This window comes from Caretta caretta, chromosome 9 (genome assembly GCF_965140235.1).
Source record: "Caretta caretta isolate rCarCar2 chromosome 9, rCarCar1.hap1, whole genome shotgun sequence".
Classification (NCBI taxonomy): domain Eukaryota; kingdom Metazoa; phylum Chordata; order Testudines; family Cheloniidae; genus Caretta; species Caretta caretta.
Window position 1 is genome coordinate 11525662 of NC_134214.1, and position 13080 is coordinate 11538741.

Below are 13080 nucleotides of genomic sequence, written 5' to 3' on the forward strand. Positions count from 1 at the left end.
GCCACCACCACGATGCAAACAAACAATCCCTCTCTGCTTTAGAAGCTCCTAAGTGGAGGGGAAAAATAGATCAATGGTTAGGGTGCTAGGCTGGGCCTTGGGAGATCTGGAGTCCATTCCCTGCTCTGTCACTGACCTCCTGCGTGACCTTGAGAGAGTCCCTTAGTCTCTCTGTATCTCAGGTCTCCATCTGTAAAATGGGGATAGTAGCATTGCACTACATCACAAGGTGTTGTGAGGATAAATACATTAAAGATTGTGAGGCATTCAACTACAGATATGGGAGCCATATAAGCACCCTGGATAGGTTGACAGCAAACTTACGAACCGTAGCACTTACTCTCATCAGAGTACTGCATGGACATTCACTAATTAAGTCTCACAACATCTGTCTGAGATAAGTAACCTCTATGAGACAGTAAGTGATTTGCCCAAGTGCACCAAGTCAGGATTAGAACGAATGAGTTCCTGGCTCCTAATCAATGGCTCTTTAACTGAATTCTGGATATACATCATACAAATGGTAAGGTCTGCAGTCTGACAAGAAGTTTCTGATGCCCAGTTTCAAAGAGAGAGAGAGAGACTAATTTGTGCCTTTTCAACAGGCACTGAAGAGTATGTGAGTCCATTCAGTGCTCCCACAGTGTGCAGAGCTTGGCAGTTTTCATCAGAACACAACGAAGATCTGCCAGAGATGTAGGGCCACATTGAAAGAATATGTCCAAGTTAAGCCTGGTATGTCTTCCGTCATTAAAAATCTTCACTATGTCAGTGATGCCAAACGCTCCAGACAGGTCCAACAATCATGCTGCTGAAAGCAGCCGCACTTGGCAAAGTCAATCAGGATATTACATTTAAAACTGAGTCAGGGAAGTTGGCACCAGGGTCCTGCAGTGAAGGAGTTAATGAATCTGCAGACACCACTCCATATGGGTAAGTAAATAAATAAAAACAAATTCCATGTTCCCCCCGCCTTTTTTTCCAGAAGGCAAGGGTTACATGAAAATCTAGGAAGATGTCCAAGATCTGAGAGTGTCACTTTCAAGACATACACTACTTCCGTTGGCATATAAAGGAACATGCAGAGTTTTATCTTCAACTATGTGCAATTCTCCACGAACAACTATAAACGGCTGTTCTCCTGGGAATGCTGAGTGCTCAACTTTGACTGTCAAGAAAAACTCTGAGATATAAAATAAGAAAGAGAAATTTCCTAAATGAACTGAAAACAGCAGCATTTGTTTCTCACTCAGCAGAGGAAAGTAACTAAACAAACAATCCACTTGCAAAGATGAGATTTTTATCAAGAAACAGCTTTGGCTGGTAAGATATGTATCTCCCTTTTAAGCCATCTACACACAAAAGTTGTACTGGTTTAACTACTGATGTAGTTATACTGGTATAACATTCTGAGTGTGGACACAGTTATACTGGTATAAATGTGCCTACACTAGTATAGCTTAGGCTGTGTCTACACTGCACACCTCACAGAGGCACAGCTGTGCTGCTCGTAGTGTAGCTATGTAGTGTACATGTAGTGTAGCCGCTCTTTGTCGGCAGGAGAGAACTCTCCCGGCGACAAAATAAAACCACCTCCAATGAGGGGCAGTAGCTTTGTTGGCAGGAGAGCGTCTTCCACTGACAAAGCGCTGTCCAGACTGGCGCTTTTCATTGGTAAAACTTTTGTTGGTCAGGGGTGTGTATTTTTCACACCACTGACCAACAAAAGTTTTATTGACGAAAGTGCAGTGTAGACATAGTTTACTCCCGTGCAGGAAAGGAAATAAGTTACATCCATAAAGTTACACCTTTATGTAACTGCTTCCATACTAGGGATTGTACTGATCTAATTATATTGGGGGACAAAAATCACATGCCTGACATAGTTATACTACTGTGCCTCTAAAGGAAGAACAGTCCAGTGGTTAAGGCACTAGCATAGGACTTGAGAGACCTAGGTTCAATTCCCTGCTTTGCCACAGGCTTCCTCTGTGATCCTGAGCAAGTCACTTAGCCTCAGGGAAGACCCTGTGCCTAAGTTCCCTATCTGTAAAATGGGGATAACAGCACTTCCTTCCCTCACAAAGGTGTTGAGAGAATGAATACATTAAAGATGGTAAAGCACTTCGACACTAGGGGGGATGGGAGCCCATTCAAGTACCACAGATAAATAGATGCCAGTACAGAAACTGTATGCAGACCAGGCTGAAGTTCATGAGCCAGGGACCAATCCTACATCAATGAAGTCAAAAGCGATTTTGACTTCAAAAGCAGTAGGAGTCCTGGACCTCTTCCTCCCTAGTCTGTAAACACTCTCTGTCAAGCCATTGAAAAAGCTGGAAGACAGCCATTTACAAGAAGAGTTACACACTGACATACTATATGGATTACATAAATAATAGATTTGTGACATCAGAGCCTGCGCAAAGCACTGCTGAGAATTACTTACGCTCGCTGAAACTCTGGGATGCTGAAAATGGCCTGCATGACAGCACTGAGGTAGCAGCTATTTCCCAGGTTCTTCATGCCAGTGTATCCTGGGCCATACATGGGCTTTAGCTTCACACCAGATTCCTGAATCACTTCCCACTCAGAGACTCTTGGTTTTATGTTGTTATCTCTTAGGCCGTTCTCTGTCTGAATGCAAAGGAGTTTGGTTTGTTTTTTTAAATATATCTGCAACTATGATGCATTAATTACAAACCAACTTAGTTGTCCATGTTATAATATGGAATAACCAACTCAAAATGAAAGTAAACAAGTTCCAACCCAAGGGAAGAACGTTCAGAATCAAAACACCAACAGCTTCTTGCTATTGCAATACACAGGCTAAGTATGTGTGAACATCTCTTCCTCCAGACGCTGGTCCCAGTGAATACAACTGCCTGCTCCTCAGTCACAACTAAAATAGTGCTCCTTTAGCTCAAATGTGAGAGACCTCAGCTGGTGATGGTGAAGGTTTCTCTTGCTCACACCTCTGGTGTCTCTACATTTGCAGCCACCATTCACAACACCATTATATATTATTAGCAGTAGATCACCAGTGTGTTAGGCATTTTACTGGCAGCTCTGAAGGCAAGGGCTAAAATTCTGGACCCACTGAAGTCAATGGAAGTTTTGTCACTGGGTGAAATCAAGGTCCCACTGAAGTCAAAATTTTCATGTGTCCTCAGTAAAATAGGCATTTTCCATTACTAAAAGTGATGATTAAAATAAACTAGTTTCTACACCGATATTAACAGCATATTTTGATAATTAGAACTGGGAGAACTTTTCAAAAGTGAAATTTAACTTTTTACTGTTATTTTTGCAGTTTACTGTTCGCTTTCTCTCAGCTCAGACAACGAAAACAGACTGTGAACAAAAGTGAAACTGACTAGTCAGCTTCAGACCCATTTCATTTTCAGGTTCTCATTCACTGACACAAGACTGCACCTACCTCTTATATAGCACTTTTCATTCATAGAGCTCTAAGTGCTTTACAGATGAGGTTGGTATCATTATCCCCATTTTACATATGGCAAAAGTGAGGCACAAAGAGGGGAAGTGACTTGCCCAAGGTCACCCAGCAGGTCAGTAGCAAAGCCATGAATAGAATGTAATTCTCCCAAGTCCCAATCCAGTGCTCTATCCTTTAGGCTATACAATACTGCCTCCAAGGCTGAAGGTAAATATATACACACATACACATACACAACACCTAAATTTGGGGCCAAATTTGACCAAACTTCCCTTTAATTATTTTTTTATTTGATTGTTAGCTACTTGCTCCACTTATCTTTGGCGGCTTTTGACTTTTTACTCTTAAAAAAAACCTGTTGTACATTTAAATGTATTTGTGAAATTAAAAAATTTACTCATCATAATTAAAAAATCTCAATATTCTTCTCTCTTTTATTTAGAGGATTTTCTTATTTTTGTGGGTAGTGACACACTAACCTCTGAAAGTTAAGCTTGGAAACTCCAGACAAGGAAGGAATCCTATTGGAAGGTAATTTTCAGCTCCTGAAACCATAGGGGGTATGTCTACACAGCACACTAAGCCTGGGCTCTGACTCAGGTTTGAATTCAATCCCCCATTTCTGTCCACACACAAATCAGTCTGACTGGGGTCCTAAAACCCTGGTAGGAGGTTGGTTCCAAGACTGAGTCCTGCTGTGATTTGGGTCCAAGCCCTGTCATTTTGCAGTGTGGACGCAGCTCAAGCTGCAGGTCCAAGTCAGGTCTGTTTAATGCAGCATGGCCACATTAGCATGTCTGAGAGACCCAGTTCCAGCAACTGTAAACACATACAAACAGGGAAAGGAGTGCCTATGAAGGAGTACTGCAGAAAGGGATCTCGGGATGACAGTGGATCACAAGCTAAATATGATTCAACAGTGTAAGACTGTTGCAAAAACAGCAAACATTATTCTGGTATGTATTATTAGGAATGTTATAACCAAGACACCAGAAGCAATTCTTCCACTCTACTTCGCGCTGATTACACCCTAACTGGAGTAGTGTGTCAAGTTCTGGGTGCCACATTTCAGGAAAGATGTGGACAAATTGGAGAAAGTCCAGAGAAGAGCAAAACAATTATTAAAGGTCTAGAAAACATGACCTATGAGGGAAGGCTGAAAAAATTGCGATTGTTTATTCTGTAGAAGAGAAGACAGAGGGGGCATGATAACAGTTTTCAAGTACATAAAAGGTTGTTACGAGGAGGAGGGGAAAACATTGTTCTTCTCAACATCTGAGGATAGGATGAGAAGCATTGGACTTAAATTGCAGCAAGGGTGGTTTAGGTTGGACATTAGGAAAAACTTCCTGTCAGGGTGGTTAAGCACTGAAATAAATTGCCTAGAGAGATTATGGAGTCTCCATCATTGGAGATTTTTAAGAGCAGATTAGACAAACACCTGTCAGGGATGGTCTAGATAATACTTAGTCCTGCCATGAGTGCAGGGGACTGGACTAGATGACCTCTCGAGGTGCTCTCCAGTCCTGTGATTCTATGATTCTATGGCTGAGAGACCCAGGTCCAGCAATTGTAAACCCAGCTTTACAATGCAGTGTGAACGTTCAAATGCAGGCTTGGGAACAGTCCACAAGCCTGGGTCCCACAGTCCCAAGTTAACAATGCAGTGTAGACATACTGATTTAGAGCCCAGAGAATCAACATGTACTAGCTGACAGTATTCTTCACCAAGCTAAATACAATCATTACAATCTCAGGCAGTTAGCTTTAGGAATCCTGGTTAGAAGAATGTGAGAGACTCTAAATAAAAAATGAGTTTCCTACCACATGCATCTGGAGCATATCAATTCCAAAGTGTGCCAAGTGTTTTGCTATATGTGGATCTAAAACTGCATCCTCTTCATCAAAAGAATAGACATCTACAAAACAGAGAGAAGCAAATGTGATGATGCAAAGAATGTTACCTATTGGCTTTACTTAGGAAAGGCAACAAAACATTCTAAGAATGGTACCACCTGTACAGACTGGGCTATTGGTAGTACCACCATTTATGTATGACCTGCAAAAGTATATACAGAGTTATACAGGTTGGAAGGTCTCTTACCCTCCACAATACAATCACATTATTAAGTGCTCTTAAAACAAAGTTTATATTTTCACAGAATTTAAAGTTTCATAAAAAATAAAAGAGTTTACTGTGATTTCAAAAGTAAAGCAATACAAACATGAGGTGTACTAAATGCAAGAAGCAAAAACACACACAAACATCGGTTATGCAGCAAATTTACATTTTCAACATAAGAAATTCTTTTCAAATTGTGTGATCATTTGAAACTCTGTGAACCTGTATATATGCATGTGCAGACATTAGATACAGACAGACAGAGGCACTAGAACTGTGGACATATTGACTACTAACGATATTACATCAGTCAGCAATTGCTGCTAAAGGCACAAGGAGAACCTCTTTGCCCTTATTCCTGTTGTGGTGCAGGAATGATCAAGGAGCATAGAGAAATCCATCCAATGACAAACAAAGGTAAACATTTTAGTAATAATAACCCAGGAGGGCCTCAGAAAATCATCATTATGCTTGAGAAAGGAAGGACTGTCCAGTGATTAGGGCACTAGCCTAGGATGTGAGAAACCTGGGTTCAAATTCCAGCTCTGCTACAGACTATCTGTGTGGACTTGTGCAAGTCACTTAATCACTCTATACCTCAGTTCTCCCTATGGATAATAGCAGTGCCCTTGCTCACATGAGTGTCAATGAGGCTACATATTAGAACAACTTACTATGGGTCATGATGGCTCCATCACTGACAATTTTTTAACTTAAGACTGGATGTTTTTCTACAAGATATGCTCTAGGATTTATTTTGGGGGACATGCTCAGACACTAGATGATCATAGCGGTCCCTTTTGGCTATGGATCTATAAATCTGTAAGACTGTGAAATAATGGGGGGCCACAGAAATATCTTAGATACTTCCAGGTTTAGTGAGACCTACATTACTTAAACGTCTGCCAACAAAATTCCTACCCTTAACTGCATAGACCACATCTGGTTCATAGAACTTGTTATAAACAGATCTATAAAATATCTCCCATAATAGGAATAAAACGTTTCAACCTGCATTTCTGGGTTGTTATATCGGTTCCCTGGTGGATGAAGATGGTTGGATGTCAGGCTTGGGACTGATATGACACACTTAAGGTATGCTATGCTATTATGGAATGCCAGATTTATATAAACCCATATACCATACTGGTAAAAATTGCATGAGCCTGATCACAAGACTGCATTAGTTCTCAAAATAATTGATTGCAGGATACCAGTGTAAGAATGTGTGACAGAGAAAATTCACACTTAAAATGCCAAAATGTGCTTTTTACACACATGGCAAGCAATCTTCATTTTACTTTAGAGAATACCCATAGTAAGAATATTAGTTTTAATGTATAAAGCTCCATCAAACCCTCTAAAGAACCATTCAGCAATAACGAAAGCGAGACTGAATAGGATAACTACTAAAAAACTAGTAAGAACATTGGACCAAGATTCCTTGATCAGACAAAACTTGGGAGGTGGGAGACCTAGGTTCAAATCCCTGCTCTGCCACAGACTGACGATGTGACCTTGGGCAAGAGTCACTTAACTTCTCTATGCCTTGGGCATGTCTACATGGGAAAGTTTTACCAGTTAACTCGATGTACTTCTGTAGATATCACTCACCTCATGGACACTTATGCTGGAATAAGGGTTATTCTGGTGTAACTATATTGGTTTAAATTCACACCTTTGCTCATAGCTTTCCCACAAAGATGAGCCTCATTTCCACTAACAGTCAGGTACTTTATGGACCCCATCTCTGCAGTATCTAAGATAGACAGAGAGTCTTTCTTTGTCTTTCTGTAACTGTTTGGGCTTCCTGGGCTCTGAACAGGAATCTCCTTTGCCAACCCCCTGGCCCCCACACAAAAACAGGTGCAGCAGGGAAATCCATGGCCCAGGCATGCTAGTGTGGGTCATGTGGGCTTGAGTCTGCCCTGGCAGGGTGAGAACACTGTGCTCGTTTGTTATCTCAGGACAGAGCTCGAGCTGACAGGAGAAGCACTGTTTCTCCAGTGACAATATTTTCCCAAGGAAATGGAGTTTAATAAATCTGAGGAGAGGACAGAAAGTAAGGGAAGGTCCCACTGTTCACTATTTATCAGGCAAGCCCCGTCAAGGAGTTCAGTACAGTGCAGATTTTGTCTTTCTGAAAAAGTAAATGATGTTTGCAGGACACACTGATGAGACACACTGCAGCCAGCAGCCCCCTCATCATCTCTCTCTCCTGCCCCAAGCAAGAGGCCTATTTGCCCTTTCCCCAGCTCTCCCCAGAACCTTACAGGACCCAGCACAGTTCCCTGGCCCTTCTTTACTCCCAACCAGCAGAATACCCCCTGCCCTCCACTGACAGCCTCATGCTTGCCAGATCCCTGCCTGAGGGAGGGGCAGGAACCAGCTGCAGGGAGAGAGAGGTCCTGTTAGGTGCACAAGTTAGGGGAGATGCCAGCACAGGGGAAGGCAGTTCAGGACAGGTGTACCCCTTCCCAAGAGTCCTCAGCGTGCCCCATCTCCTAGCAGCTAGAGATCTTCTCCCCTCATCAGCAAAGAGTCAGCTGGCAACTTGAATGAAACTGTAACAACTGGTCAGCCCCCCAAGAGCTTAGATACCTGGGTCCTGGTCCTGTGTTGACCTCATTGCAACTATTTCCTTCGTGCTGGGGATCAGCCAGTAACCTAAGAGTTACCTAACCTAAGAGTTAATGCACCTTTTAAAAAGGTTAGTCAAGTTACTGGCCTGTTAAGCCTCCTGAGCCAGGGAGTGGCCCTTAAGTTACGCTGGCTGATTAGTCCAGCATTCCCTCCATTAACGTTAGTCATGGGTGACCCTGCTGGTATTTGTGTGGCTTTAGCATGTCCCTCTGCCGGAATTCCATTTTGAGAGTGTTAGCGTCCCAGAAGACAGTCTGTGTTCATCCATATACAGGAGCTCACGACATTCCCATACTCTTATGGTTAAGTCATGAGCAGCCAAACACACTGTAAAGTTCAAAATGCTTCTCAGAGTGAAATTACACACACACATCTAGGGTGACTGCCTTTATCAACATGGAAGCGGGGAGTTTATTTTCCCTAGTTCAGACAATTTTTTTGTGATCGAGAGAGAGTTGTTACCTGAAACCACAGCTCAGCAAAATAGTACAAATGGAACCTGGACACGTGAGCCATTAATCTTTGCTCAATCCCAGCTCTCGTTTCATGGGTTCAACACCTTCAACTGTGCAGCTAAATATACTACAAAATATCACGGTGACTTTTAGAGAAGAGAGGAAGAAGAGGAGAGAGAAGGAATTCATTTATTCAAAATCAAGAGCAGCAAATCCCAGACCAGGGAGAAGAGGGCCCCTGTGGCCAAGTCTGAAGCACATTGGTATAGCAGATCACAGTAGATTCAGAACAGAGGTGGGTCAGAAAAGAAACAAGGCTCACAGCGGTGGGAAATGGTGGAGGGGAGTGGAAGGAAAGATATCCTGATGATCCCCACAGAAACACTAGAAACAAGAGAAGATGAGAAAAATTTATTTAGCTGCAGATGCAGCACTCCATTCCATGGTAAAGTGTAACAGGTGCAGGGTGCAGGACTCTCTGTTTGACCCTAGAGAGCTGGCTGCATAGGGAGGCCCTAGAGAACTGCATGACAGAGACAGCCAATGCAAAGGATCCATGAAGCAGCTCATTCAACACCTGTGTCTGTGGTAAACAGGGCATGCTGCTTTCAGCCATTACTACCTCTAGCCCTGCAGCCAGTTTAAAAGATGTGGAGAAAAAATGGGACACAACTATATTGTTATGAGAGCTGAAAGAGGTGGCAGAATCTGTCCCACAGTACAGGAATTTGAAAGGCATAGACAAACAGGCATCTGGGAATGTACTGCATTTGAGGCCCTTGGCAGGGAATCAGAAGACTTGGGTTCAATTCCTGGCTCAGCCACAGATCTGCCATCTGACCTTGGGCTGTAAAGTGAGGTGATACCACCTGCTTTGTGGGTGTCTCATGCAATTCGTTGCTATTTGTACAGTGCTTTGAAATCCCCAGAAGACACTATGGGTTCAGTTGTGAGACCTCCCGTGCATCCATGCAGCGGGAGAATAATAGCATGCAAGGAGCATGTGCTACCTGCATCATTGGAGCCTGCAGGGAAGGAGGAGGGGAACGGACCACCCCAGGGCTACTACTCTCATCCTGGGGAGGTGGGCAGGGAGTGGGTGGAGCCTTGGCACACCTGTGCTGGTGCAAAGGGGAAGCAATCTGTGCCAGCAAAAGGGCTGATAGATTACTCCTCCCTGGAACAAGGTGGGGCAATGCATCTACATGCTGTCCCCTACTCAGGCTGGATTGTAGGGTCACAGTCCAGCCCTATAGAAATTATTACATTTACCGCTGTCATTTGTATATAAAGAGAAGTGTTTTATTAATAAGTGAGCAAGTGGGGAGGGAGAGAATCTTTTCTGAAGGGAAGCCAGAGCTGACTTCAGACAGATCAGGAACAAAGACCCATGCAGAACAGCTGCTGCTCCTCATTCAGAGAGGAAGGATGACAGTCTGCCCTTTGTTATCAGAGAGGCTACAGAGAGGAGGGATGATAGGATGAGGGCGGAAGGACAAGAGCAACAGGAAACTCGTATTGTTGCAAGAGCACCGACAACCAGTGACAAACTTTCTCTTTAGAGACTCTTTTGCAGACAGTGTAGAATCCTGCTATGGGGATAGGTCAAGACCAATGTCTACATTCATGTCGTTAAAACACTGAACTTCCAAGATCAGACATGCACAAGGAATCAAATTCTCCATCTGGGAATGGGGGAGTGAATTTTGCTAGGTATTCTAATACAACAGCAGGTTCAATCAGGCACTCCCACGGGCTGTAGTGTCCTTTCCCTGCAGCTGAGTGGTATTCAAGCATGGAAAATTCTTTCCCTCATTTGATGGAATCAAGGAAAAGCTGATCATTTAAATGTAAGGTAAATGTCTTACAACCAAATCCTCACTGATGTGGATTACAAATACAAGGGGCAAATATATCAGCTTTTTATAGGAAATGGCTTTTGGAAGTCATTTTTCATCCATACAGCCATGAACACTAAAAACCAAATTCTAGTGCATAATCATATTCTTTGTTCATACTTCCTCCTGACAGTTGTATGAAAACAGAATCTCTTTGCTTAGGAATTTCGGCTCTTCATGCTTCTATCCCCTGTCTAATCCCCACAGTCCATAATCCTCTCCACAGCAACACAGTGGAATGTCAGAGGATACTTGACCACCACCACTTATATAGCTCCTTTCCTGGGAGGATCTTGAAGCACTTTACAAAAATTAACAAGCATCACATCACGTCTGCGGGCTAGACGATTATTCATTAATATGAATAAAAAGTTATGGGATCAATGCAGGAATCACTGGATGAAATTCTATGTCCTGCGCTAGGCAGGGGTCAGACCAGATGATCATAATGGTTCCTTCTGACTTTATAATCTAGTAAACTTCTAAACAAAGATCCTGTTTTCATCATGTTTCCCCAGCAGTAAAAACACATCTAGGAAATGCAAGAAGAAAAGATGCAAAACTAGAGTTCTCTTCAAACAGAATTTTTTCCAAGGTTCACAGATTCTTAGGTTTTCCTTTTCATTTCAAGCAAACCAAGTTTCCAGTATACTTAAATCATATGTATTATAAATCAATCCTGCATCTTACTAGGGAACATTTACAATTATACAAAAAATTATACAATTTTTAAGAAACCGTAACAAATCTGTGCCTTAAACCTACTGCTATCCAATATGAAAAATGATGTTAGTCACCACATAGAGTGACACAAACATTGTGTACCTTCCATTCTTCAAGAGCCTGTTTCCTTCTCTCCCAATACACATATATTTGTGTCTCAATTTACTATGGATAGTACATTTATAGGATATTTCCTACCCACATTTAGGCTATATACAGGCACTAAAAGAGCATAAAGATGTAAAGCCACAAATCAACATACAATATGTGTTCCCACATATATATCTCACTCATTCTAGTTCTGGTCCAATTCACACAAGCTAACAGCTGAGCTAACACTTTCTGTCAAGAAACATAAGCACAGAAAAGCTGTCAGACATGGAAATCAGCGCAACATAACACGAGATTTGGCTATTCCAGCTCATGTAAATCGGTGATGCACCAATAAAGCTATGTGAATTTACACCAGTTGAGGATCTGCCCCATGAAATCTGCATCTCTCACAGCTGCTCCAAAATGTGTGATGTGTACAGAGATTTATTAACAAATACAGCTATTCTGGGCTATAAAAGAGGCTGTGATGTATGTTGTATATTTTGGTTTCTTTGCAGCTGCGCACAAATCACCTGGCAACTAACCTGCACCATCAGGAGTGATGGTTCCCAGCTTCACTGCTAAGGGATAGCCCATCTCTTTGTAGTGTCCCAGTGCATGTCCGTTTCCCCCACTGCCATCGAAGAACCATTTCCCGCACAGCACTGAGCCGTCCGTCAGGTTCAGCCAGAGGTTCTCCCGCAGGTCACACTTCGAGCACTTCCAGCCACTGAAAGTAAAGCAAAAAAAAGTGATCAGTGCTACAACCCAAAATGCTGACGTTTGAGTCCATAAACAAAAGCCCACCATCTACCAACGTGGAGTACAAGGGAGTCTCACAGCTGGGTCATTTGGCTTAGGACCAGCTTCTTGCGTTGCCCACATGGACCTCCAAAGTCACAAAACACAGGCAGCTCCTGCAGTGAGCCTTTTTCTGAAGCGCGCTGGTCACCAAACAAACACACCCTGGCGTCCTACCTGGGGGGAATCCTAACGCCGTTGTCTATCTGTACAAGCGTTTTGGCGTGTTTGGATACTTGTAGCTCTTCTTCCCACGAGTCCGGGTCCTGCTTTCGGTAGGGAGATTTTGAACTGAGGACTGCATCACAAGCTATTGTTACCTGTAAAATGAAGCCAAATAAAGCAGGGAGGTCAAACTCAAAAAATAACCCATCTGACAGTTCTTAGAAGGCAAAACTGAAAAGCCTCTGACAAAGGGGCGCTAGCTACCATTGAAAGTCACAGGGAGTAAGGCACCTAGCTGCCTTTTGTGCCTTTGAAAGTCTCCCCCTTTGTAAATAAACTCTCTTCATGTTCCCAAGCCACTAAATAGACCAAGGCACATTCTACCCTCAGTTGCATCTGTGCAGCCCCAGTAAAGTCCATCAGCTGGGTATGACTGAAGGCAGAATCAGGACCTCTATGTTCTGGCTCAAAAAATAACAAATACGTTTCCAGTTGAAAAGGATATTTGGAAAAACAAGCAAAAGTCTCCTTTATTTCCCAAGGGAAAAAATCTTGATGGTTCTTTGTTTCTCCTGAAAGAACTGAGTAGGCCATTGTCCGGAGAGGGCTAATGCTAGCTTGGTGTTAGAGCTGGTAGCAACAAACCTAAAGGAACTCAGAGTCAATGTTTATGCCCAGTTCAAGGATCTGGCTAGAACTAAGGACCCGAATCAGCAAGAT

The 13080-nt window shown here is 42.8% G+C and overlaps 1 protein-coding gene across 1 annotated transcript in view; it reads right to left on the reverse strand.

Moving 5' to 3' along the window:
• USP13 (ubiquitin specific peptidase 13) overlaps nucleotides 1-13080 on the reverse strand; it is an 81042-nt gene that overhangs the window by 32871 nt on the left and 35091 nt on the right. Inside the window, exons 5-8 of the mRNA XM_048863129.2 lie at nucleotides 12373-12515; nucleotides 11940-12124; nucleotides 5285-5379; nucleotides 2450-2637 (exon numbers count right to left, since the gene is read on the reverse strand). Coding sequence (XP_048719086.2) covers nucleotides 2450-2637; nucleotides 5285-5379; nucleotides 11940-12124; nucleotides 12373-12515 — 611 coding nt within the window. The remainder of the gene's footprint in view (nucleotides 1-2449; nucleotides 2638-5284; nucleotides 5380-11939; nucleotides 12125-12372; nucleotides 12516-13080) is intronic.